The sequence below is a fragment of the Artibeus jamaicensis genome, unplaced genomic scaffold (genome assembly GCF_021234435.1).
Source record: "Artibeus jamaicensis isolate MK-2021 breed Jamaican fruit bat unplaced genomic scaffold, CSHL_Jam_final contig_484, whole genome shotgun sequence".
Taxonomy (NCBI): Eukaryota; Metazoa; Chordata; class Mammalia; order Chiroptera; family Phyllostomidae; genus Artibeus; species Artibeus jamaicensis.
Genome location: NW_026521859.1, coordinates 3218636 through 3245824, shown reverse-complemented (window position 1 = coordinate 3245824; position 27189 = coordinate 3218636). Strand labels below are relative to the sequence as shown.

General features: G+C 47.1%; 1 protein-coding gene and 1 long non-coding RNA gene across 2 annotated transcripts in view; one reads left to right on the top strand and one right to left on the bottom strand.

Annotated features, from left to right (window-relative positions):
- The window catches only part of TRAM2 (translocation associated membrane protein 2), a 74297-nt gene extending 55187 nt beyond the window's left edge, over window positions 1-19110 (bottom strand). Inside the window, exon 1 of the mRNA XM_037159575.2 lies at window positions 18851-19110. Within this exon, the coding sequence (XP_037015470.1) occupies window positions 18851-18970 (120 nt within the window). The 5' untranslated portion in view covers window positions 18971-19110. The remainder of the gene's footprint in view (window positions 1-18850) is intronic.
- Window positions 19111-19231: 121 nt separating this feature from the next.
- LOC119059759 (uncharacterized) lies at window positions 19232-26854 on the top strand. The gene is made up of 4 exons (XR_005084454.2): window positions 19232-19688; window positions 22178-22419; window positions 25154-25348; window positions 26469-26854. It is a non-coding gene; the product is annotated as an uncharacterized LOC119059759 (long non-coding RNA).
- Window positions 26855-27189: the final 335 nt, after the last annotated feature.

The window sequence follows — 27189 nt, the reverse complement described above, 5'->3', positions numbered from 1 at the left end:
CATTACGTGATGTCAAGCTCTGGGAAAGTGCTGTGCGTGTGTTATCACTTGATCCTTCCAAAAGAATCAATGGAAAAGGCACAGTTACTTTTCGTTCCCATTTTACTGACCAAAAACCAGAGTTCTCTAGTAACAATCTCTGAGATATGAATCTGTAGTCAGGCTATTTGAATTCAAAGCCTGCAGTCCCAACCTGTACCCACTTCACGGTATTTATAAGCCCAGGACAGTCTGGCACCGTGAGGTGGAGAATCAGGATACACATCCAGACGGCTAAGGCCTCAAGTGTTGTCCAAGGGAGAGAGCCTGCAAGTGAATCACCACAATAACCCTTCTTCTCTATAAGGAGCTCTATGTACCACACAAGAATGCCATGACTGTCTTTCACGGCGAGAGGTCTCCATGGAAATGCACAAACCAAATGGGACCTGGAGCCAGTCCTCCCCAATCCGTTTAGTTTCACACATGCCCCGAGTCTGGGACTTCAGCCATGTCACCACGGTCATTTTTTTAGAAGTAAAACGGACTAAAGGCACTTAGGAATAATCACGGAAGGCAGGCATTCCTGGAGGAAGCTGAGCTTGCAGGCCGAAGGACAGTATATTTAGCTTAAACACGACGAGTGGAAGGTCTAGGATACTATATTTGGGCAAATGGTTGATTGGGGTTTGGTGAAGTTCTGGCTTTGGCAGCAGCGCCTTCTCCCACCCTGCCCCCGCCCCAGACCATGTGGGCTCGGCTACAGAGCTTGGCTCTCATGTGGGGACAAAATCCGCCAGCCCCTCCCTGGGCTCTGGGAGCAGAGGTGGCACGACTACTCCAGGGAGTGGCAGGGCAAGGAACAATCAGCAAGCAGCCACAAGACACCAGAAAAGAAGGAGGCCTGGTGCTCTGGGTGGTGATGGTGGTCCCGCCCAGAGGCCAGGAAGTCCCCCTGGGATCTAACCCCATAACGAGCACCTCAGCGCCCCGGCCACACTGAACTGTAACCACCGGTGTTCTCATCCCTGTCGCCGTTAGCCTGGGCAGGGCGTGCACCTCAGCCATCTCCACGTGCCAGGTGCCTGCGAGGAGTGGGTTCAACAAACGTTTGTGGGATGAATTTAAAAGAGTTCTGGAGAGGGGTCACAGAAACAACATGACTGTAACTTAATAATGCTGCACTGTACACTTAAAATGATGAAGATACTAGATATTACGTATATATTACCACAATCAAAATAATAATGGCACATACGACAGAAAAAAGGATGGTGGCACTTAGAAACCTCCAATGCTCACTGTACACAATTTGGAGAAGTGTGGGTTGAAGAATTTGAGTTTGAGAAGTGTGGGAAAAGGCTTAATTATGTAGCTGTGATCACCGTGAAACATGACTTACTGAGACAGAGTCCCAGAGATGGCAAATAGGACACTCAGTGGGTTTCCAGGGAGAAGCCAGTAAGATGCACAGGTGGTTAGCAAAATGGCCCCAAATCCATCCAGGAAACTCCACTCCAATAATTCCAACAAATACAATCTTCCTCATGCTCTTCCAACCCTGACTTTAGAGTCCACACTCTAATTTATCGAACCAGAGAGAGGAAGTTGTTAAGGAACCCATCTTCACTTGCTCCTCCTTATAGCATGGGAGGGTGACATTTCAGAGCGAGGCCTGTGGGATGTCACTAACTGCCACTTGAAGACATGGCAGTGTAAGTCTGAGAAATGTTGGACACTAGTCTAACACATTTATGATATTCAAGAAAAGGGGCAGGATAGGAAGACTTTCACCTCTCTGACCTAGAACTTCCCAGCCTCCCATTACCACCCCCGGGGATTTCAATCGCATGGAACTCAGGTCAAGAAACATCAGTGTAGCCCTGGCTGGTGTGGCTCAGTAGACTGAGCACCAGCCTGCAAACCAAAAGGTCACTGGTTTGGTTTCCAGTCAGGGCACGTGCATGGGTTGTGGGGTGGGTCCCCAGTTGGGGGTGTGCAACTGATCCATGTTTCTCTCACACACTGATGTTTCTCGCCCTCTCTCTCTTCCCCCCTTCCTCTCTCTCTAAAAGTAAATACAGGAAATACATTTTAAAAATTTTTAAATAGCCCTGGTTGGTGTAGCTCAGTGGATTGAGCACAGGCCTGTGAACCATATGATCATGGTTCGATTCCCAGTCAGGGCACATGCCTGGGTTGCAGGCCAGTTCCTAGCAGGGGACGCACGAGAGGCAACCATACATTGATATTTCTCTCCTTCTCTCCTTCCCTTCCTCTCTAAAGATAAATAAATAAAATCTTAAAAATTTTTAAATAATTGAGGATTTTCTACTAAGAAAAAGAAACATCAGTGTAACAGACATTACAGATGACTTGTAATACACCCTGAGCCAGATTCTGGCTCCCCAATTCTCCCCGATTCTCGGGCAAGTTATCCGACTTCTCCAGGCCTTAGTCTCCTTCCTGTTAAAATGGGGTATAGGACCTGGGCTCCAAAGTCAGGCAACTGGGAAGCCTGGCTCTGGCGTTTAAGAGCAAGGGAATATATATGCGGGGAAGATTTGTCAGATTAGTCTTCCTAAGTGTCAGTGCTCTCATCTGTGAAATGGGAGCGATTGTAGTGTCTACCCCACTGTTGACCAGGGATGGAGAGAACATAGGTAACTGCTTATCACAGCTCTCTGCACCAGGTCAGCACTCAATACATGTATGTTGTCGTTGACTCTATACACTGTGAAATGCTATATAAGTATTACAGCCCTTTAAGGTCCAAGCCAAGTCCCACTCCTCTTTCATGAAACTTCCCCCAAACTCTCTCATCCCTGGGCTTACACAGCTTGTAAGACTAATATACTGACCATAAACTTATTTGGCATTTAGTCATATGCTAATACACAGTATGTTACATCCTATATTGGTATCTAGTAATTTAGATATAATTCTCATCTCAAACTCCTTTTTTCCAAAATGAAACTGGAGGAGCTAAATAAATTTTTTTAAATCCTCACCTTAACTCATGCTTATTGATTTTCGAGAGAGGGAAGCGGGGGAGGGAGAGAGAGAAAGAAACACCGGTGTGAGAGAGAAACATTGATCAGTTGCCTCTTATGCACCCCAATCGGGAACCGAACCCACAACCCAGGCATGTGCCCTGACCAGGAATCCAACCAGTGACCTTTCAGTTTATGGGATGATGCTCCAACCTACTCAGCCACAGCAGCCAGGGCTGGGGGAGCTGAGTGAATTTAAATACTAGGCATACCTGTTATAAAAATGCTTAACAGGGAACCTATATTCTTGACAGCTAAAGCCTTCCATAAACTACCTCCCAGAAACCTAATCAATGTTGACAGTCAGCTGTGACCTTTCCAGATTTTGCCTAAGCATATATGAAGTTTTTTAACAAAATGGGCTCACCCTATACATACTAATCCATAACCTATTTCTTTCTCAGACATCAGTTCACATCAATTAACAAAGATTGATTTAATCCTCTTTTAAACAGCTATAAAGTATTTTATTGTATGGCTATACCATAATTTACTTAATCGGTTCAATACAGATGGATATTTAGATTGTTTCAAATAAATGATGACTTTGGGGCAACAGCTGTGTCCTCTGTATTTTGGCATCTCCACAGAGTTAGCACAGTGCACGTGGTAAAAATTCGGTGAATTCTGTTACGTAAACTCTGACCACATTTGCCTCTGAATCACAGATGACTATCAGGCCACAGTCTACTAAATACAAGTCTCAAAAGCCAGCCCTGAATAATAAGGAGCAATATTTGCATCGCTGGCCCTGAGATATAACTCTCCGATTGAAAACACAAACTGTTCAGTACAGTTCCAATGCTGGCTCCTTTCCCATATTAAAATTATTTGATGACCCAGCAATTCTCACAGGTATATACCTTAGAGAACTGAAAATATTATGTCCACACTAAAACTTGTACACAAGTGTTCACAGCAGCATTATTCATGTAATGTGGCGAGAACGACCCCAATGTCCATCAACTGATGAATGGATAGACGAAATGCAGCATTTGCACACAGTGGAGTATTACCGAGCCATAAAAAGGAATGGGGCACCACATGTGCTAGACGCAGACGGCTCTTGAAAACATTTGCTCAATGGAAGAAGGCAGACACAAAAGGCCACATATTTTACTATTCTATTTACCTAAAATGTTCAGAATAGGTCAATCCAAAGAGACCTAAAGGAGACTGATTAGTGTTTGGGGAGTGGGAAGTGATGGGAAGTGACGGCCCCATTAGTGGGGGGTGTTGATGAAAATGTTCTGAAATTAGATAATGTTGATAGCTGCAAAACATGATGAGTTATACTAAAAACCACTAAACTATACACTTTAAATGGCAAATTTGATGATAGATGAATTATTTAATTAAATATGGGAAAAACACTCTGAAAACTGGTTGTCAGTTGGTGGTTCTACTCTACCACTTACTCACTGAAAGAACGTTGCATGAGAACCACCAGTGTGCCGAGTGCCGTGCGGGGTGACAGGAGCCAGCGACACAATGTGAGCAAGGCCTGCTCCTGCCCCAGAGTTGAGCTCCGGGGAGGCACAAGGCCACACTCCACGGAGGTGGGGGCAGGTGGAACTGTGACAGGGAAGCACAGGGAATTCGGAGTGCTGAGGCAGACCTCAGCGCTGTTCAGGGGCAAAGGAGGGCTTTCTAGAAAGCAGTCTGTGGCTAGAGGAGTGAGGAGCGGCTGGCCAAGTGAAAGACGGGGGCATGTCCCAGGCAAAGAATTTGGGCGAAGGGCTAGAGCGGAGAGAAACATCATGGAGGGGCTGAAAGAGAATCAGTAGAGAAGAGCCCTGCTGCCCAAATGTGCCAACTGACGTAATTTTAAAAACCCAACAGGTACTGGACTCCTGCTGCATCAGGCACTGTGCGGGATGCTGAGACTGCAGCAGTGGCCAAAATCAGTGCACACACAGGTACAGCATTCCCTGTACGACTGTGCGTTTTCATGGACACATGACAAATAGTCCACGGCTAACTGACTGCTTGGTTTCAACATGGTATCTCAAAAGGTCAAAGACAATTCATCTATCAGAAGTACAATGGCACTTACATTTGGACCCAGTCACCCCACTTTTGGGAAAATACACCTGAGCAGGTACAAAATGACGTGCACACCAAGCTATTCATCACAGCACTGTTTATGAAAGCAAAAAACTGAAACAGCCCGGGTGGTAGGGGACTGCTCAAATGACTTACAGTGAACCTGCATGACAGAAGACTGTGCAACCTTGACATGACTGAGGAACTTCTGTGTACTGACACGGAAAGATCTCTAGGATATTTTGTCAACTGAAAAAGGCAAGGTACAGAACAGGTAGATAATACGCTTCACTGTGGCTAAGAAAGGGGGCAGGAATACACGTATACAAACACATACACATAGGTAAGATCCATCATATATTTATAGCTGCTTGTATTTGCATAGATAAACCCAAGAAGAATGCAAAGGAGTTAATAACGGTGGTTACCAGGGAAGGGAAGCTGGATGAGAAGAGGTAGGGAGGGTAGTGTGTTCTGTGTTTTGATTTTTGAAAAATGTGACTGTATTGCCAAAGACCACCTACAAAAACTTCTTTTTTCAGCTTTAGAAGGCTAAGATGCTAAAGCAGTCAGCATTCCTAATGTGCTCACAAGCATCGCTTCCCGGTTACCTGAGAACCCAGAAGAGACAGCATGGCCAGAAAGCTGCAAATGTCCAGCCAGCAGCAATGGAAAGATGCCTCAAGACACACACTACCCTGTGTGCACTGGACTGTCCTCGATCAGTTCACGCCAACTACATGTCGGGCACATACGGGATGCCAGCCAAGAAAATGCAGAGCAACCCCTTCCTCTTGGAGGACTCACTGCAAGTGCAAGGAGCCAGCCTCAGCACTGGTGCGTGTGACCTTCCTAGGACAGATCTCACTGAGTCACTCCATGCTCAGAAATCTTCAAAGGCTCCTGATTGCCTAAGCTTAGGAACAAATCCACACTTTTGAAATAGGGCCCCAACCCTTCCAGACAATCAAGATTCATCTTCCATTGCTGCCCTCTTTCACCTTTCCCCACTTTGGCGACAGAGCGCATACACACACACCGCACGTGTCTGTCCTTCCCCCTTGCACTCTCACTGCCTCTCCCCAGCACGTCTGCCTGGTCAATGCCCTGCAGGCCTCAGTCCAGCCCACACTTCCTTCTAAAATGACTTGTCCCTAATGCTCCCCGCATGTTATACTCCCCTGACCCTCACACTGTACCTTGAGCAGCAATGACGCTGTCACCTCCCTAAGGATTCTTGGCTCCCGTAGGGCCAAATCATCCCCTTTTCGTCTTTTACCCTAGCCCCAAGAGCAGTGCTTGGCCTAGAGCAAATGTTCAGTCTAAGACTGGCTGAACGAATAAACAAGAAACACACAGAGGCAGGCAGAAGGCAGGACTGGACTCTACTTGGGAGGAAGAGCCAGGAGAAGCATTCTCAACAGGTGGTGCTTGTGTGGCAGCAGAGCGGCCGTGAAATGAGAAGCCAGGTGGAGAGGGGGAGCCTGGGGGGCGGTGCAGGGACGGAGCAGGGCAGCGGTTTGTGATGAGGGCTCAGGGCAGAGGCAGCGCCTGACGGCTGCGGGTTTCTCTTCTGACAACGCACCTGTTTCAGTTCCCGCTTCTGGAGATCACACAAACTACAGTCACTCACTGTACTGTAGGGGGAGGGGGGGTTAATGATCATGGTGAGGAGACCCCCCACCCCAACAGGCCTTTGACAAGAGTGCTAGAAATCAGCCCAGGGGAAACTCTCACTGTATCTGTTTCACGGGTCTGGCGATGGAAGGTACATGACAAAGAAGCCCCTCCCAGCACCTCCCCTGAACACTGAAACAAACCAGCTTCCTCAGGTAAGGCCACAGGACTTAAATGTAAGCCTCTATATGGCTTACTTAGCTAAAATAATAGTAATAATAACACAACCATAATAGGTGGAGAAAAAGATATTCCATCTAGCTGAGGTCCTACCTTTTAAAAAATTAAAAATCATGCCCTGGCAGGTGTGGTTCAGTGGTTTGAGCACCAACCTGTGACCTGAAAGGTCACCAGTTCGATTCCCAGTAGGGGCACATGCCTGGGTTGCAGGCCAGAGTCCCAGGAAGGGACAAGCAAGAGGCAACCACACATTGATGTTCCTCTCCCTCTTTCTCCCTCCCTTCCCTTCTCTCTAAAAGTAAATTTAAAAAATCTTTTAAAAAAATTTAAAATCACATTAGATGCAAAAAAAAAAATACCTTCTAAATAAGTCCAAAGGATGACGTCACACAAAGGTGACAGGATACAGTGAAACAAAATGGTGTGCATGTTCAAGGGCAACACTGCATCACTGCACACCCTCAGGGTTGCAACAAGTTGTGAGGAAAAGCTGTTTCCCTCTCCAGCTTTAACTGTCCTTGCCCGCCCAACACAACCTCGCTGCTCTCCTGTGTCACCTGAGGTGTTTGGAAGGGGAGCACGCGCTGGCAGTGGGGGCCTGGCAGTGTCGCCGGTCTCTGAATCAACACCAGAGAACTCAGTGTGGGGGGGTCTCTCTGCATACTTCCTGGTTGGGGGTGCAGACTGAAATTTGGGAGGGGGGAGGAGGAAGTTCTCATGTGGATCAGTGCCACGATTCCTGATCACACTCTAACTCCAATCTCACGGTCTCCGGAGCAAACTCATTATGTTGCTGTCCTGACCAAAGCTCCCTCCCCATCACATCCAGGATCAAGTCTCACGTCCTTGGTATGACCTACAAGGCCCTCCGTGACCTCGCCCTTCCTCCTCTCTTTCCATTTCCTTCTGCCTTTGACCCACCTCCCGAGCACCCTGTGACACCAACCCACTGAGCACCCTCATGTGCAGGCCAGCCCCAGCCCGCTCCACCTCTGTGTTCTCAGGGACCAGCCGATACCTCTGTTGAAAGCCATCCCACATTTTCTTCTCTCCCTGGCCTTGGCCAGCATCCACTTAGCATCTACTCTGAGCCAGGAGCCCTCCTCCATGTTCCCACAGCACCCTCTCTAGCAGAGCCCTGCTTAGTGAGAACCGCTAACCAGTGCGGCTCGAGGGAAGTTCTCACTGTCAAGTGACTACTTGTGTCCTTTTATCTGTCTCCCTTACTAGACGGTAAAGTGGGCCCTGTAATGGGGCACATTTCCTTTTCCTATGTTCCCAGAAGCCAGAACAATGCCTCGCACAAAAGCACTGTTTAATCAGTATTTGTAGAATGAGGAGGTAAAAGATCAGAATCAACTCAGACTCGTATCCCTTGGGCCATGTGAGCAACAACATCGGTGTGACTGAGAAGCCCAGTAACGTTGGCCAGGTCACACACAGCCACAGCTGCAGGCGAAAGGTGTGGTCAGTAGCCAGTGACAATCTGACAAGATCGTAGCCGTCGTGCCTGATGTATGTGAGCCCAAAGAAGCTCAAGGAAAGGTACCTGAGAAGCACTTCATTATCTTTGTTTTGAAACTAAAAACCAGCACAGTGGCACAACTCATGTCAACAAATAGGTTTGCTGGCTTCCATTTCAGATTTTAAAGTCTTGCACAGAATAGGTATATTTATTGAATGATTAAAAAAAGAAGAAAGCTGAATAGCCAGGTAGTTGAATAGTGATGAATGAAGATATCTCCCAGGCTGGATAAGAACATCCAAAAAAAGTTTCTTTCTCATTGCTTGGGTGATAAGCACGCCGCATGCGCACACCAACTTTACCTTTTATTTCCAGCCTCTGTTACTGTGGCTCACCAGCAATTTCTGGGGCTGAGTCATTCTGGATGGCCAAATTTTCCATGCTGCTAAAGATTTCGGTATAGAAACTTTAACATTAATCACTGTGGATAAATTTTTTTTTAAATCCTTCTGAGTATACTGCACACCTTTATTTTTTCATGACACAACAGATAAGCATTATAATGGCGTACTGTACTACACTAGTCTGTCATAAATAATAACCTCAAAATCTACTGGAGCTCTTTGTTCACATACCAACTGACGCCTGGAATTCACAAGGGTTTTGTTTTTTTGTTTTTTTTCATTTCTTAGGACTTTTAAGTATTTAATAATGACTAGCCCTCCCACCTGTCCGCCCCCACTCATCTACCTATCCCAGCTCTTCTTCCACATTAACTTACTCTTTCTTCTGAAATCCTGGGAACCAGACAACCAAGCCTCACATAACTCTATGTAAAGAAACAGCAGTTGGATCCCAGCAAAGCCTGGGGAGACTGGCCCAGGTGCGGCACACGCAGCAACAGGGCTCGGGTTTAGGGCCGTCATCAGGCTGCTCCGGGGCCTCTCTTTGCCTCCTGTTTCTCACCTACGTTCCAAATGGATGGGCGGCCACAAAGGGCGGTTCCGTATAGTCCAGGTATAACTCCAACCCTTTCAAATGCAATGAGAACGATAGGTACAGGCCTTTGAAGTGCTGTATTTGCATTAACATTTCTAAAGCATTTTGTATTCATCTTTCTAATTTTCTCAACTACTCTACAACATACTACCGTTCCTGTTTTACTGAGGAAACTGAGGCACAGAGAGGTGACAGAATTTACCAAGATATACTGCCAGGACATGGCAAACCAGAATTCAAACTCAGGCAGCCTGGCTCCAGGGCCAAGACCTTCGCCACTGACGGCTCCCTAACAGAACCACCCCACCAGGGCCCCTGACCGTCTATTTCTACAAAAACAGAAAACACAGACCCAGCAGACAATGTTTAGACCAGTGCGGTCCAATAAAATTTTCTGTGATGATGGAAACATTCTTTTTTCTACACTACTGAGCATTTGAGATGTGGCTAATGTGACTAAGGAACTAAATGTTTGATTTCATTTCATTTTAATGAATTTATGTTCCAACAGCCAGATGTGGCTAGCAGCTACCTATTAGATGATACAGGTGAAGACTACTTTTGGCGAGTCAAAAGCTGTGACGTGTCAAATGTTAAATACAATGGACCATTCCTACTTGAAATAGGCTTCAGGAGAACGTCATTAAATACTGATGCATCTCCTCTCAACCATTCGTCCTCATAATTTTGAGGACGGAAGCATGCCACCTGATCAGAGCAGCCGCAGGGGACCTGAGCTGCAGTGGGGCAGCAGAAGCAACAGTAGCAGCTGTCCAGGCAAAGCCTGAAGAGCACTGTCAGGGAGTGTGGGCTTGGGGAGGGTGGGTCACGGGCCAGCTTTCAGACACTAGGGTTACCCTATCGACCTAAAAAAAAAGCCACAGATACGTGTATGTGTGTGTGATGAACGTACCATCGAATACAGACTATGCTCCAGCCAAGGGCCCAGACCACGTTCAGAGAAGTGGTGTGATAAAACCTGACTCAGCAGAGCAGAGGGCTCGGGTCATTCTGCCCAGAGCAGTGACCCGTGGGTCCCCTGGTCAGCCCGGGTCCCCTGGTCAGCCCTGCCATGGAAGTTACAAACCAAGCCAACCTTCTCCCCAACCCTCAACAATTCCTTTCTGATTATGTAGGGGTTTTTCCCTCCCCACTGCTGGTTCCGCTAAGCTGTATTATAGGTCAAACCCAAATTTAGGTTAGAAACTGATTTCAACTCAAATAAGAAATGAAACCAAGAGTTGAAGTTGAGACACTGATCCAATGGAAGTGCAACTTCATTCTGACTCACCCTAAACCTCTACGGCTGGGGGAAGGTGCCTCCTTCCCATTGTCCCCAACTTCTGAGCGGCAACATAAGTTTTATACGCATGTTCCAGCGGGGTCTGCATAACCATGCTCAGAGGGCATGACTGAGCCACAGGGCAGCTGACACCTCCAGGAAGCAAGCAGGGGCCGAGAGGCACCGGGGATGCAAGGGCCCCACAGCTATGTAATGGCAGAGCCTGGGAGAACCAGGTCTCCCAGGTCCCAGTCCTCGCCCCCGCCACCACACGCCTCCCTGCCCAGGCCACAGCTCGTGCCTCAGAGACTCCGGAAGAGGAGCACTTATTCACACTCCACGACAAATCAGAGACCAATCTGCATCAGCTATCAACCATTCCTTCCCACCTCGACATCCCTCTTCCAAACAACAGCCACAAAATCCATACAAACAAGTTACTCCTTGCCCATTGAGGTCAAAAGTTGATCCAGTACAAAGTCAGACTATAAACTAAATACACTCAAAATTCCAGAAAGTGTTGGGTCTAAAAAGTTCAATTCTGCTCCAAGTTCTGTGGAATTCTCAGCAGGAAACCAAGCATTGTGAAGCAGGCCCTGGAACTTCCTGACTTCCTACAGGACTCCAGGATCTGCTGGAGGGGAGGCCTGTTTATCCGAGGAACGCTCCTCCGGGTCAGGAGTCCCCAGACTGCTCTTAACCTTCAGGAAAGGGGCTGACAAGACACCCCTGGCACCTCTAAGCCTAGAGCCATATTCCGCATTCCCACCGACTCACAAGGCTACCTCTATGCAGGTTCCAGCACCCCCCGGGGCACACAAACCTGACCGGATACACTTGTTATCTAACTAGCAGGGTCTTGGGCATTCCTCAAAGCAAGCAGGGAGGTCAACAGAGGAAGGGGGGGCATGTTTCTAAGAATTAGATCCCTACCCTCTGTCCTGACATAGTCACACACTTCTCCTTATATGCCACATAAGTCTTCATAATAGCAATGCCACTAAAAAGTGTCTTCTTAAAATTCTATATAAAAAGAGAGTATCTACACATTCATAATAAACGTGACGGAACAAACTGATTAAATTAAAAATACTCTGCCCTTGCAAAATTCAGGAGCTTTATTAAGAAACCTTCTCCCTCCTCCAAAGACAGGGCAATCAAGGCTCGGAGGACTTTGCCCCCAGGTGTGACTGTCACCTCCACCAACCCAAAAGGAACATTTCAAATCATGTTCGAGTTTGATAACTCTTCAGAAACCATGTGAAAGAGTTCTCCTAACCTCAGCCAAGGTGTCAATCAACAGAGGCCTCCTCGTCCTAGAAAGTGCACCTGTGCACAGGTGCACGCACCCGAATACACACAATGCCTCTGGTCAGCTCGCTTACTCGCAAAGCTGTCAAGTACAAGATTACCAGCTGTGCTTCCCAAGACTTCCAGGAGTGACCGCCGCTCTTGTCCTCTGACTACTGACAGCCCCCCACTCAGGGTGTTAGGTCTCAATTCAACAAACCACTCCCTTTCCACCAATCGCAAAGGCTTGAGGTTAAGTAAGGCCCAAGAGTCTGTAAGTCTGTGAGTTGCACCTGCCACACACATCAAGTTCAAGACCTGGCTCCTATGCACAAATAGCTTGTCAGCTTTAAGCTACCACAGTGTGACCTCTGTGAGGACAGAGACCCCACTTTATTCACCTGCGTTCCCAGATCTCAGCACAGGCGCTGAGCATTCAGGGCACTCAGGACACAGCTGCCGAATGAATGAGCACAGTGCACTTAAGAAAGATGGATCATTCTCGAGGCTTCTACACATACGCTGACATTCAAAGGTAGCATCTGGAATTCCAGTGGGCAGATGTGTGGAAAATGCACTGGACTTGAGTGAGAAAATTGGGTTCAAGCCCCACATCTGCCAAAAATTCCCTCTACTGTCCTGAGAAAATCTCCCAACCTTATTTTCCTCTTCCATAAACACAGAAGATGACTTCTAGGTTTCCTTTTAGCCCTTAAACTTGTAAAACTCAGAAGAAAAGATGTGCCCTTGAGCTACCCACAATATTAACTTGATGATACAGGGCAGTGAAAATATAACAGCCAGAGGCAACTGCTCTCACACAGATGTTGGCTAATAACAGGCAGTAACTTGAACAGCAGGTAAAGCCTCTGCCTACTTGCCCGTGTTCACATTTGGGTCATTCTCTGCAGTCTCTTTCAGGGAGATGCAAATTTCAATGACTGTTCCAGACAGAAAAGCCTCCAAGTGGAACAATGACCCGCAGACATTACTTCCAGGTAATAAACAGATTCCACTCAGACAAAGAAAAATAAAGCAGCCTGTGGCTACATTCCACTGACACCCCATTCGAGGAAGCACCGGGCCTGAGCTCTAAATGTGAGCCAGACGCGGCTGAGTTCTTATTTTGGCTCCGACTCTAACTCGGAGCGGATGGTCCTGGGCCAAGTCTCTCCTCTACAAGCCAGGCTCTGGACGGGTATGACAACCCCCATAAACCATCCAGATTACAGGGTGAAGCTAGTAAAGCATTTCACAGATGGAAAGTGTTGCCAACCCCTCAAGACAAATGAAGGGAACTGTCAAGCGGCAGCGTGGCTTGGGTGGAGTCCCAGGACAGCGCCTCCCCTAACCCTGGGCTCCCACCAACTCCCCGGAGGTCTCTAGGACTCGGAGCCCCCCACTCACAGTCTGGCTGCATTTCCTCTGCTGAAAATCCAGGGAGGCTGTGTGAACCTACACTGCCCCAAAAAGCCTCCTGCAAAGCTCTTTAAACCACACGGTTAACTCCCAATGTTGACCAGCTGTGATTAAGTTAGGTTTGGTTCTCTTCTATGGCGAACACTTGAGACAGCAGAGGTAAATCAAGGCAAAGCATTAGACTGTACGAAAGATAAAGGTCTGCCCGTGAAACAAGAAGCTGTGTCAGGAGGCACATTAGTAGTTTTACTGTTTTTCTTTTTTCCTTTCTTTAACTATTAGGTACCAATGGATACCAGATACACAGCGCTGGATAAAAAGGTTAAGAGATAATATCAGGAAAGTTTCCCAGCGAAGCCTGCTAATAGTGCGCTCACTGATTAGAAAGCACTTCTGTAGTTTGGAAACTCTAATCCAGTCTTATCACCCCTCCGGCTTCGTCATCATTTATCAGGGTGGGAACTGGAGGTTCATCAGCTATGCCACAGAGTGATTTCTGGGGCCCCTGCCCACATCGAAGCAGATCAAAACGGAGCTCATGCCTGCAGGAGTGAAGTTTTCACCATAGCAACACATGTTACTCTACAAACAGCCAGGACTGAGGCGCTCTGTTGCGACTGGTCTGGACAGTGCCCCTGAGAAACGGCAACCGGGGGTGAAGCAAGAGAAAAGTGGCCCTGACTTAGCTTGCGAAGCCGCCTCCTCACGGGTCCTTCCCACTGCTGACGGTGGCAACACTAAGACCCTCCAGTATCCACAGCCCGTGTTCTAATAAGACAGATGGCAGAGAAAACAGATGTGGAGCAGCCACACCACAGGCTCGCTGGGGAAAAGAGGGACCCAGTGTGTAATAATCACACGCTTTGGAAAGCGGACAGCTAGCACTGGAGAACTTCAGGGAAAGGTCTCATGCCAAAGCAGGACACATCTAAAATGAAATACAGCCGGGAGGCCCCAGCCAGCTGGTGTGATGGTAGAAGGTGTAGCGCAGACCTAACAATGAAGCCAATCACCACCAGCATGGTCGCCGAGACCATGGGCTGGGTGTCGGTGTGCCAGCCACGGTGCAGGGCATTTAGATAGGTTTCTTCATCTTGCAGTGAAGATCAAAACCTCAGGGACCGATTAACACCACCTTTCTGGATATCACACTTTTCCAAGGGAAGAAATTGGGACCATCCGTGTGTCTTACATCCCACACATAGGGTAAAGCCTGGGGGTTGACCAGGAGAGACTGGTCCCAGAGTTCTGCTCTGTTGCTCAGATCACTGAGGGATGCATGTAGACATCTAACCACAGAACAAGGGCACGCGAGAGGATCGGCAACCCTTCCCGGTTTCCCCTGACTAATTTTCTAGAATGTTGCTGACAGACTACGTCAGAGGTGGACAGAAAAATGCATAAAGCCAGGAAATATAAACGAAGAAGTCAGATGCATTAGAAGTTGTCCAGGACAACATATGTCCACAGATGCCCATCTGTACCATGTCCATACCTTCTTGTATTAACACAACATAAGCAGGACTATTTTGCAACACCGATATTAAGAGACAAGACCAGCAGTCTCACTTCGGGTTATGATGACCTGAGATACGTCTGGGAGAATGAGAACCAGTGCCACAGCGCCCACATGCTAACAGGCATGACGCAGTGGGCTCCCGCTGTACGTGCTGCAAACACATCACCTGACAAGTCGCTCAGATACAGGTAAGAAGGCAGTTCCTGGAGAAAGGGAACTCTACCACACCTGGCTTTGAAACAAAACCAAACCCCAGCCACTACCCAAAAATTCTTCTAAGTCCAAAACCCTTAAGTCATCATAGACCAAACAAATGAGGGCCCAGAATTTCAGAAACGTTTCCTTGCTACAGAGCCAGCAGAGCCCACAAATGAGCTTTAAAACAAACAAGCAAAGTTTCTGTTTCAAAATGACACTTTAGAGCTAATGTATAAGTTGTACCCCCCCACTTTGTCAGTCTCCATTCACTGATGAGAGTTTCTGTCCTTCTCTGCCCATCTCAGTTTGAAACGTGGCACTGAAAGGGACACTGGGAAGTGACTGCAGAGGGGCTGGGGCGAGAGATTGCTTTAAATCTGACACACACCATACACACCCCAAGTGGCTGTCCACACACCGAAGGACTGTCAGGCCAGACCCCCTAAGACAGACTGAAGGGCCAAACTATTGCGTAGAAAACTCCCCACCTCTCCGGAAAGCAGAGTTAAGAAAGAAAAAGCTGGAAGGGAAGGAGGGGGAAAATAAAGCTCCACATTCCTGACATTTTTTAGCCAAGTGCTGTGGCTGCACAGAACAGCTCTATTCCAAACAGCCTGCAGGACAGGGAGAAAACCTGAGTTCTGGGCCAAAGAACCTGCCTTGGAAATGGGGGAAGGAATCTCAGGATGGCCCAAAACTAAGTCAAAAGGAGGAGGGAGAGTCACCCTTTCATGTGTATTCCCAAAAGGAAGTGACCCCAAGGGAAGGAATTTGGAGTCATCATCATCTCCAGGGGACAGAACTGAAGTCCTGGGGTCCCTGAGGGGAGAACGAAACCGCTCTGAATGATGGCCAGCTGATGAGTCAGTTGGGGAAAGGGAAAGGCAGGAATGAGATGGAGACCAGTTAGGACACATGGGCTGGACATGCCTGGGTGGGGAGAGGGGCCCAGCTAACCGGGCAGAGACTGGGCAGGGGACCCCAGCAGGAGGAGTGGCCAGCAGACTTTCTGTGAGAAGAATTATAAATGAGTTTCCTGAACTCACCTTCTGAATGAAGGAACCCTAGCCATGCCCAAGTTAGAAATCCAAGAGCCTGCTGTCCTCTCTCTCTCTCTCTGTCTTCCCCTTCCCTTTCCACTTCCTCTCCACACTTCCTGGAAAAAGTGTTAAGCGCAGGACTTCCCCCCATGTGCACCCCTACATACAGACGCAGACACACCACACCTCCAGGGGACGACCCAGAAGACTCTAAGTGATATCTACTAAGTCCTGGGCTGGGTTATGAGGTGCCACCCCCAGCTTTACTCCAGATGTGAAGATGCCCACATGTGTTTCTCTAAGGTCCCTAAAAGTAACGGAGTTGTTTCTGCTCTCAGCTGGTAGGGACAGCAGAGTTCTAAAAATCTTAGTCCCCCCAAAATACCTATCCCTGCGTAGAGTCAGTTGGTAGGTATAGACGATGAAGATCTACTCTGTACCTAGCACAGCAGAACACGCATCCTCCATAAAACAGGATGCACAGCCCCCCCCCTCCAAGACCAGCACACACCAGCAATCCCACAATGCACCTCCCAGAAAGGGAGACTCCTGCCCTGTAAGCTCGGAGGTGGAGGTCTAAGTTTCAATAGCGCTAAGGTGGGAGGAAGCCTTGCAGGCACTTCGGCCAAGGTCCCTTCCACATTCCCCAGTCCAATCTGAAGCAGAGAAGAGGAAGGTCCCCCCACCTTCTGTCAGGTGCTGGGGGTTAAGGGCTCCTACCACTTTTCAACTCCCAGAGTTCCAGATTTAATACATAGGACTTTCCAAGACTAGAGGCAGGGAGGGCAGGAGGTACTAAGCTCAAACACAAGGCAACTCCTTTTGAGGCAGCAGGTAGAGCCACAAACCTTAACAAATGCCAGAAACCCAGCCAAGAGAGCCACAAGCCTATGCAAGGGACTTCACTGGCTGCAGCGTGGGGCTATGAGGGCTACAGCTGTCACGTGTGTCTTTCCAACCACACCCTCCAAGACTGGTGACATGGCACTGGGAGGCCTCTTAGAATGGAGGACGGCAAACAGACACAAATAGGACAGAGGGTATTGGCTCTCTTATTTCATTAAGCTATTATTATGTTAAATAATAACAGGAACAACTGACTTCTATTCACATTTGTAGAATCTACTGTGGCTTTTGTTTCTTATAAGATGTCAAACCTTACACTAACCCCATGCGGAAGATGGGTTTTACTAACCTCTTCAATGATGGGGAAACTGAGGTTGCAGTCAGTTGTTTTTTGTTTGTTTGTTCTAATCAGTCTAGTGACAAGGCAAAGACTGGGACATAGAGACGACCCTAGCTAAAGCCCTTTCCAATATACCATGAAAGCAGTAGGGGTGGGAGGAAGGAGGGAAGGACAGAAGTAAAAGAGAACTACCAAAAGCTGGTGTGCAGACCCCAATCCTAGTCTCAGGTGTATTTCCTAGAGACCCAGAAGCCCAGACAAGAGCACATTCACACATCTAACCCAGACTCAGCCATCACAAAAATGTCCCCAGCTTGAGGGCAGCTTCACGGGCCAGTTAGAACCCTTGTCATCCTTAGAGAGGAGAGGACAAGCACAGAGACTCAGAAACACAGGAGAAATTAGCCCTGCTAGAATCCTCCATCTTCAAGGCAGTTTACAAATGGTTATAGCTTCCTAACCCATTCCTGAGATTGCAGATAAGCGACCCTACCCAGAATGGAGGACAAGGCCCTGCCTCATTGGAGACCATACTGAGAGTGAGGGGAGTGTCACTATCTCACTCCAGCCAAGATATACCACAGTAAGCCCTATTACGGTAACTTTCCTCCAGTTCTTCTAACTTTTGCATATCACGTTTTTCTCGATCTCTCTTAGGTGTAGAGAGTCCTTCCCATCAGATCCTGGGCAGAGGGGCTTACTGCAAGTCCCTGCTCTGTAAGGCCCGCACCAAGCAGTGCTGGGGAGGTGGGGGAGGGGCAGTGGTAGGACCCCCAACCTCTTCCCCCTATGCCCAGCTATGAGAGAAGCTATGAGAGAATCAACTTGTCCCTAAAAGCACAGGTTATCCCGTCCCTCTCCTTGGCCCTGTAACGGGGAAAAGCTCTGGGTCCACCACAGATGGAACTAAAGAAATAATCCAGAGTGATAATGGGTAACATAAAAACTGGCCCTTAGGCAAGGGGAAAAAGGTGGGGTAGGCGGGAGGACACTGCTGGGATGGGGCCAAGGCCACACGTGAAGATGCAAAAGGCCCAAAAAATCAGATGGGAGATGGGAAAGGGTCGGGATCCCTCCCTCTGGAAAAGCCCAGAAGAGGTGGCAGCCACCGCTTGGGAGAGGGACATAGTTGTGCAATGACTCCGGGTCTGGGAGTCTCCGGGCTTGGCTCCCGGACACCAGAGAGGAAACCCCACTGTTCGGGCCAGGGTGGCAGCACTGCGGTTGGTTCGAGGCCAGGCTTAGGATTCAGGGCTGCAGAGAGAGCTGCAGGATATGGTAGGTGCCCAAAGGGGTGGCTGAGCAGGGCACCGCTGGCAAGGAGCGGAGCTGGGAGCGGGGGGTGGGGGGGTTGTGTGGGCTGACTTGGAGACCAAGGCGGGTACAGTGTACAAAGCCGGGGTGCAGATAACGTACATGGCAGCCCCGCGCCCCAGATCAGAGGAGGACCCCAGGGACCTGCAGGGGTACGCCGGGCTGCGCACGAGAAAGGGTACCCCCTCCCAGATCTCGCTCACCTCGAACATAAGCCCTATGAGGACGCAGAGCACAAGGCAGAAGCCGATGTCCGCATGGTTGTGGATGACGAACTCCTGGCTGAAGAGTGGGTAACTTTTCGTTCTCCTGCGGAAAGCCATGGCAGCGGGCGCGCAGCGGCCGGCCGGGCCCTCACCCTGCGCTCACAAGCCGCCGCGCAAACTTCTCCAGCCCCGGCCCGGTCCGCCCGCCGGCCCGCAGCCCGCTCGCCCTCCCGCCAGCCGGCCTAGCGCCCAACAACTTCGGGGCCCGCCCCCTTCCTCGGACCGCCCCCGGCCCCGGAACCGCCCCCGGCCGCTGCCCCCTCCCAACTAGCTGCCCCCTCTCCGAGCGCCGGCTCGAGTCGGCCCCGCCCCCTGTGCACTTAACCCCCACGCCGCCGGAGACGCTGCCGGGGCGGGGCCGGCGGGCTCGGCCAAGGTCCCTCTTGTTCCTGGCACTCGTCGCTCCGGGTTCCCCTCGCCCCGGGCCCCGTCGCTGCTCGCCCGCGCCGCACCCCGCTGCATTCTTAGTGTTGCAGCTGGGCCACTCCAGGCGCCCACCCAGCAGGCCGCAGGGCACGCGGACGCCGGGCCCTGTCCTGCCCGGACAGGAAGTGGGCCCGAGTTTCCCACTCCCGACGCCCGCTCCTTCCTCCGCGGAAAAGGAAGGCCCGGGCGGGCGCGGGCAGCCGGATATTCCCTGGGGTGCAAGCTGTGGCCGTGGGGCGCTGAGAGCCGCGCAGGTTCAGTGGAGGAGGAAACTGCGTGCTGGCCTTCTAGCTGACCACTGCACGCTGCAAGAACGGTTGATGGAGTACTTATTGAGACCTTGCAGTGGGTTAGGCATGATTCATATTGCTGGGATTAAGCCGAAAACAAACAAAAAAGACCCTGCACTTCGGGAGCCTTGGTTCCAAATTGGGGGGTGGGAGGCGGGGAGTCGATGCGTGCATTGTTGCTCGCTCTTTTGAAACCCGTGCGCTATTGTAAATTCGTTTTACACGTCTTCCCCAGAGTCTACCTTCAGTATTAATTGATATGTAGAAATGGAAGAATAAATACTGAAGAACTTTCTCATTGAGAGTTAAATAAGTTTTATTTTCATTTTTTATTAATTTGAATTTGTCGTTCCACTTATTTATGCATGCATTGTTTACTGCTTGTATGTGCCCTGCCTGACCAGAGATGGAACCTGCAACCTTGGCGTAAGGGGAGGACTCTCCAAATAACAGTAGCTACCTCACCAGGGCTAATACTCAGTTTTAAAAGTAATCTTTTAAAAGTAATAGCACAAGAGGTATTTTTAATAAATTAATTTATATTGACAAATAATTGGTTTCCACCAGTAATGGAGTCAACTAATCACTTTTTAGTTGTCAACAACGAAAAAAAAACCCAAAACTATTCTTATTCACTCTTTATTAGGTCTATAGTTATTTCACTTGTAAGTAAATATGATTTCTTAAAAATGACACCGTATGAAATGTGATTGACACTGAACTTATCTAGGGTTCCTAGATAAATTTCACATCTTATTAAAGTTTCTTGACTCTTTAGTATTTAGCAGTTGTTGGTCTGTAATTCCTTTAAATAACTTAAGGGAATGGGAATATGATACCCATGTGAGTCCACATGGAAATGTGGACTAACCTTCATTTATCTTCAGGACTGACCTTTCTTAGCCTGACTGTTGTGGCTCAGTGGATGAGTGCTGACCTATGAACCAAAGGGTTATTGGTTCAATCCCCAGTCAGGGCACATGCCTGGGTTAAGGTCCCCATTTGGGATCATATGAGAGGCGACCATACATTGATGTTTCTCTCCTCTTTCTCCCTCCCCCTTTCTCTAAAAATAATATTTAAAAAACTGACCTTTCTTAAAGTTGGACCTCAGTGTTATCAGAAATAGATCAAGAACTCTGGAGCATCTCAATTTTCCACCTATGAATAGGTGTTTTCAGCTGAGCTTAAATGAATCGGGGCTTTGTCTAGAAATAAATGAAAAAGATTTATTCAAGGGTCTTAGGGCTTGCAAATCAGAAACACAACTGGGCAATACCCAGAATGTTCTCCAAGAAGAAAGAAAAGCTGAGGGTTCTTAAGGGTAAAAAGTACATTCTTGAGACAAATCAGTCCTGCCTCTGGTTTTAATCCAAAATGGTAATCTTCTAGATGGCAGGCGGGCTGGATAATGAATGTCAAATGGGCTGGATATGTGAATATTGTTTCCACAGTTCTCCAGGTCTGATGTATAATCCAGGCAATGGTGCAGGACTGGAATGATCAAAAGTTTAAATTCCCAGGCTAGTTTAAACAAGAATAAAATCCTTTTCTCGTACCTCAATGTGAAAAATAAATTACTTCATTTTAGTAATTTAGCAGTTTGACTATAGTGACTCCATTTTATTTCTCCATTCCATTCCTCAGTATTCAAATTTTCAAACTGCAGCCAATTGATTAGGTTGAACCTTATGAAATTGGTTTCATTATAGATGAAAACTGGAATACCAGCATTTCAGACAATTCAACCTAATAGTTACCTAGTGTTTCCACAAGACCATTTGTAAAAGATGTCGTGGTGGGAATTTTTTGCAAAAAATGGGATGTTGACCTCTGAACGATGACTTTAGGCTAAACGCCTTGAGATAGTTGGGTATTACACCTCCACATTTATAAACGAGAAACCTCAAGTGAAGGGAATGGCTTAATCTGTGCTCTGTGACTGCCAGTCCTGGGCACTTTCAGGTACAATTGAACAATTAGACACAGGGTTCTCAGACACGTGGTCTGATACTTCACTGCCTTGAAACCCTGTGGAAGAAGTATAAATGCCTACTTCAGCCATCACAACCACCTCGAAGTCCTAGTTTTAAAACCATCTTCAACCCAAAATGGATCTCTTCTCCACCCCTCGCATCCAATCAGTCACGGAGCTAATGAATTTTACCTCAGGGCGTCTCCCACCATCTCCCACCTCCGCCATCCTTTACCTGGCCCACACTTGTTACCCATGGATGGCCTTCCGTCAATACTTTCCCCTGTAGCATGTCATTGTATTAGAAACATTTATTGAGTACCCACTAAGTGCCAGACACTGTGCTAGTTACCAGAAACAGAAAGATAAGAGACAATCGTGGAATGGTTTTAAGACATGTCCTCAAGCTGTTTGATACTCCTCCATTCAAGGGGTGGCAAATAATCTCCCACCCCCTTAAGTGTGGCCTGGACTTAGTAGCTCACTGCTAACAAATGGAATATGGGATACGTTTTGATGGTACAGTTTCCAAGACTAGGTCATAAAAGGCATTTTGGTTTTTCTCCTCTTCAGTTGGATCACTTGCTCTGGGGAAACCAGCTACCATCTTGTAAGGATGCTCAAGCAGCTTAATGAAGACATCCTGATGGCATGGAACTGGGGCCTCCCGACAACAACCAGCACTAAATCCAGGTGTGCGAGTGAGCTATCGTGGCAGCTGATCCCCCAGCTCCAGTCAGACCTTCAGATGACTGCAGACCCAGCTGACCTGCTGGTTACAAAGCGATGAGAGACCCTGAGCCAGAACTAGCCAGGTAGGCCACTCCTACTAAATTCCTGACAAAGAACAATGGTGAGATAGTCAGTGTTTGCTGGTTTAAGTTGATAAATCCTGTTGTCCTATGTTATGCAACTAGAGGTAATTAATAACCCTCATGGAGCTTATAATCTTTTAGAAGAAACGGAGGCATCATTACAATTTAGTGTGATGATGGTGAATCTAAGAACAACTTGAAGCATATAAGCTATGAATGCAAACAAAGGTAACTTAATTCTGTCTGGAGTATAGGGAAGGGGATATTTGAGTTGAACCTTTATCTAGAAGGATTTTACTGACGATGCAGAAGAGAGGTTGGAGGTGAATTATGAAGAGTTCAGGATTGTGATGGCTTCTGAATGTAATGCTAAAGAATTGTGAATTTCATTGTATACATATTATCAAATCATCATGTTGTATATTTTAAATAATCTTACAGTTTTGTCAATTATAACTCAAAAAGCTGAAAACAATTTTTTAAAGAATTGTGAATTTATTCTGCCAACAATGGGAAGGAATGGGTAGTTTTTAATCATGACCAAATCTGTTTGTAGAGAGAGAATTATCAGAAATATGAAAAATCATTTTTATTTAAAGAGTGATATCAGGAAGACCACTTGAGAAACTATTATACCAGTCCAGTAAAAAAGAAATGAACACTTCACAAAGAATAGTTTGATAAGAATCAAAAAGAGATGAATTATTTCAGAGACATTTCAAGGGTTAATTAATTGGATTTGGCTTTACAGTAAGAAATACAGGAGTTGGAGGGGTCAGAATTTTAGGCTGGTATATGTAGGGAGTGATATAAATGATGCAAAAGAGAAGAAGAAGCCAGACTCAGCTTTGACCCAGCTGAGACTGAGGAGTGGAGTCATAAGACATCCAAATGAACACTTCGACAACTCAGCTCGAAACTGCTGGATTCGATTTAAGGAGGGAAAACCAGGATTAAATATATTCATGGTTCATCTACAGTGGGACTGCGAAAGCCATGCGCTTAAGTAAGTGTTCCCTGGAGAGTGTGCTGAAGGAGGGGGAAGAAAAAAACTGAGGTCAACATAATCCTGCAACGGAAGGAGGAGGAAAAGGTGGGGTGGAGGAAAGCATGACACATGCATCTCACAACGGAGGTCAGGTAGGATGAGAACAAGACGAAGCCTTATGCGTAGACATCATGGCCTTTAAGAGCCCACTCTTTTTTTCCTTTAATTTATTTTTAGAGAGGGGAAAGCAGGGAAAGAAACATCAATGTGTGGTTGCCTCTCATGTGCCCCTCACTAGGGACCTGGCCCACAACCCAGGCATGTGCCCTGACTGGGAATCAAACAGCAACTCTTCAGTTATCAGCTTGCACTCAATCCATTGAGCCACAGCAGCCAAGGCTAAGAGCCCACTTTTAATTGGACATTGGAATGGGCTTACCAGGGGGTAGAAGACTAGAAAAGGAGGAGAGAAAACAGTCTATTCTTTTAAGAAGTTTGGTGAGAAAAAGAAAATAACTGACATTTGTGGGGATATAGAAGATTTAAGGAAAGATCTTAAAATTACATATATTTATTTTCTGAGATTGGTGCATGTTTGGAGACAGGGAAGAAACACTCAGGAGAGAGGAAGAGAGGATTTGAAATACTGAAAATACAGCCCTGGCTGGTGTACCTCAGTAGACTGAACACTAGCCTGCCAACTGTAAGGTCATTGGTTCGATTCCCAGTCTGGGTACATGCCTGGGTGGCGGTCCAGGTCCGTGGTGGGGGGTGCTGCGAGCAACCAATCAATATTTCTCTCTGTCTCTTTCTCCCTCCCCCATTCTCTAAAAATAAATGAACAAAATCTATAAAATGCTGGAAATATAGGAGATCACTGATAAAACTAAGGAGGAGACTAGAGGGCAGCTTCAACAACAGGAGAAAAGAAAATTCCTCAGAGGCTGGGCAGGCACCTAGGAATGGGTGAGCATAAGTTATGTCTAGAGGTGGAGGAGATAATAACCTCTCACGTTTATTTTGTATTTATGGTTGCCCTGTGAGGGAGGCAAGACAGTTATTACCAACCCCTTCTTGAAGCTGTTCTGAGACACATGAATGACCAAGAGCCACATAATTAGTGGGTAACTGAACCAGGACTCAGACCAGCAGGTCAGCACTGGGTTCCTTTGGCTGGACCATACTATAGCCTTTCAGGCTTCCTAAAGCGTGGCACTGATGAGGTAGGCACCGTCTGCCTCTCTCCGTATCTGTCTTCCACTCACGGGGCCCATGTTCCATATCCCTTTGTCTAAAAGGTAACCGTCCTTCAAGAGAAAGACTGTGTACCACTTCCCTTGCAAAGCTGTCTTCAAAGCACTAGGTTGGAGGCATGCACACAGCATCTTGTGCACGCCTCTCAGGTAGCAGCAGGTTCTCCTGCATTTATCTGTCCCTTTCACCCCTCTTTTGGACGGTGTGACCCGTCAGGGCAGGAATCCATCCACTCGCACTTACATTCCAGCAGCACAAAGTGTCCCACGTGGTGTGTTCTCATCAAGTGTTGGTTGCCTGAGTGACGGAGTAAGAGATGCAGTGCTGTGGTTGGCATAAATGTGACCACTATCCCTCAAAGTGAAAAATGTATTTTCTCACATAACATGATGCCCCGAGTTAGGTCATTCCCAGGGATAAGTGATTGATTCATCAAAGACTAGCATCTTAAGGTGCTTCCACTTTGTCACTTTGTATTTGCTTTTGTCACAGGCTTGTCCCTCATGGTTACAAAGTGGCTGCAGCAGCTCCAGGCACTCCATCGTTCATACAAGACCCAACATCAGACGAGAAGAAGAGGAGCATTTTGAAGTATAAAGAAGACTTTCCCAGAAACCCTGGAATCCCCTCACACCTCACTGGCCATAATAGCACCACAAGACCATTCCTAAAACAGTCATCAGCAAGGTGAGTGGAACTGGCATGATGGGATTAACTTCACCAGGAAGGCATCCTCAGAAGGACTGGAGAGAGTTCCAGCCTTTTTTGAAGATTCTTACTACCCCTGAGTTACTCCTTACCTGAAAAAATTCTAATGACACAATTACTGTAAGAATTCTCAGAAATAAATGTATTGGGTTGGCCAAAAAGTCCATATGGTTTTTTCCATAAAATAAAAGACACATTTTTCACTTTCACCATTAAGTTTATTGATTTGGATATTTTGAATACATTGGCTAAGTCCCACTATCAACTTCTAGCAGGTAGAGGCCAGGGGTGCTGCTAAACATCTTCCAACGTGTAAGACAGCCCCACAGCAAAGAATTATTTGGCCAAAGTGTCAACAGTACCAAGAAACTTCACAAACCACTTTTGACATCTTCGATCGGTCACAGCACCTTCTCTATACACTGCACAAATCTTTTTTTGTGTTGAGTTGTGTTTTTACCTTTCTTGAAATAATAAAGCATAATAAGCCAAAAATGTTACATATTCTCTTCCATCTTCAATATTAAAATGGCTGCACAAGAATTCACGGATTTTTATAAGTTTTTTAATTCACACTGTTATGACAGCTGTCACAATACAATCTAACAAAACTGTTTCAAAGGAAGTTAAAGACCACCAAGCACTGCTGTAGCCATCTTATGGAAAAAACTAAGTTTTTGGCCAACTGAAGATGTAATTAATATCTACAAGTTCCAACGGCGGCTGCTGGAAGCACACTGTAGGGTTGAATGTGAACTTGTCCTTGTGCACTCGTTGCTCCACACATGTGCGCCACACCCAGCAATGAAACCTTACTCAGTTCTATCCTGCTAGAACTCCAGCTCCAAACGAAGGGGTCTTTGTTTTGGGCCTAGAACAGCACCTGAAATATAGTAGGATTTAGTAAATATTTATTATTAAAAAAATTTTTTTCATAGCAACAAATAAGGAAAATTGGTGTGGAGCAGGCGTCCTGATGCTTAGGCACTGTGATTTTTTTTTTCAAGGCTTTTTACTCTATACTTTTGCTTCTTTGCCTCACAGGATTCACAACATTTTTGCCACAAACAAACCTTGCTTTCTTGTTTCCATGCACTAGGCCCATGAGCCTCACAAATGCCACCAACACAACAGGCACTGCCGGAGTGTCTGGCTGAAGGGTCCCCAGCTTGCCAAAGCGGAGTGTGCTCTGATGGTCCAGCACGTGCAACGGCACCTCTCACAAGAGGATGAAACTTCACGGCCATCAGATGTTCCTGCCCCTGGTACCACAGTGGTTCAGTGCAATGGGTGGCATACCAGGGGCAAGGCGGTGGGAGTGGCAACCATGGGGGCAGGACCAGGGGCTTGCATGATCTGTAAAGAATCTTAAAACAATAATAAACCTCGAAAGGCAATGTTGTGTCCTGCACTGAATCCCGAAACAGAAAGAGGGCCATAGTGGAAATACTGCTAAAATCCAAATAAAGTCTGTTGTTTGCTTAATAGTGTTGTATCTGTGTTAATTTCTGTGTTTTGATAAATGTACCATGGTTATAGAAATTGAGTGAAATGTGTAAGGGGACTGTCTATACTAGTGTTAAAACTCTCCCATAAATCTAAAATTATTGCACAATTCAGAAGGTTTCTAAATGATAAAACTGACTCAATACTGGTCTGCTTTTTCATTATCACCATGACAACTCTAAACAATGTTGATGATAAAAACAATGTTCCCTCCCCCAAATCCTTTGGTCTAAGTTCTAAGCATCTGTAGTTACTGTTGAGTCTTAATATATATGTAAGGTTTAACTTAGCACATTTTTACCATTTATTTTTTA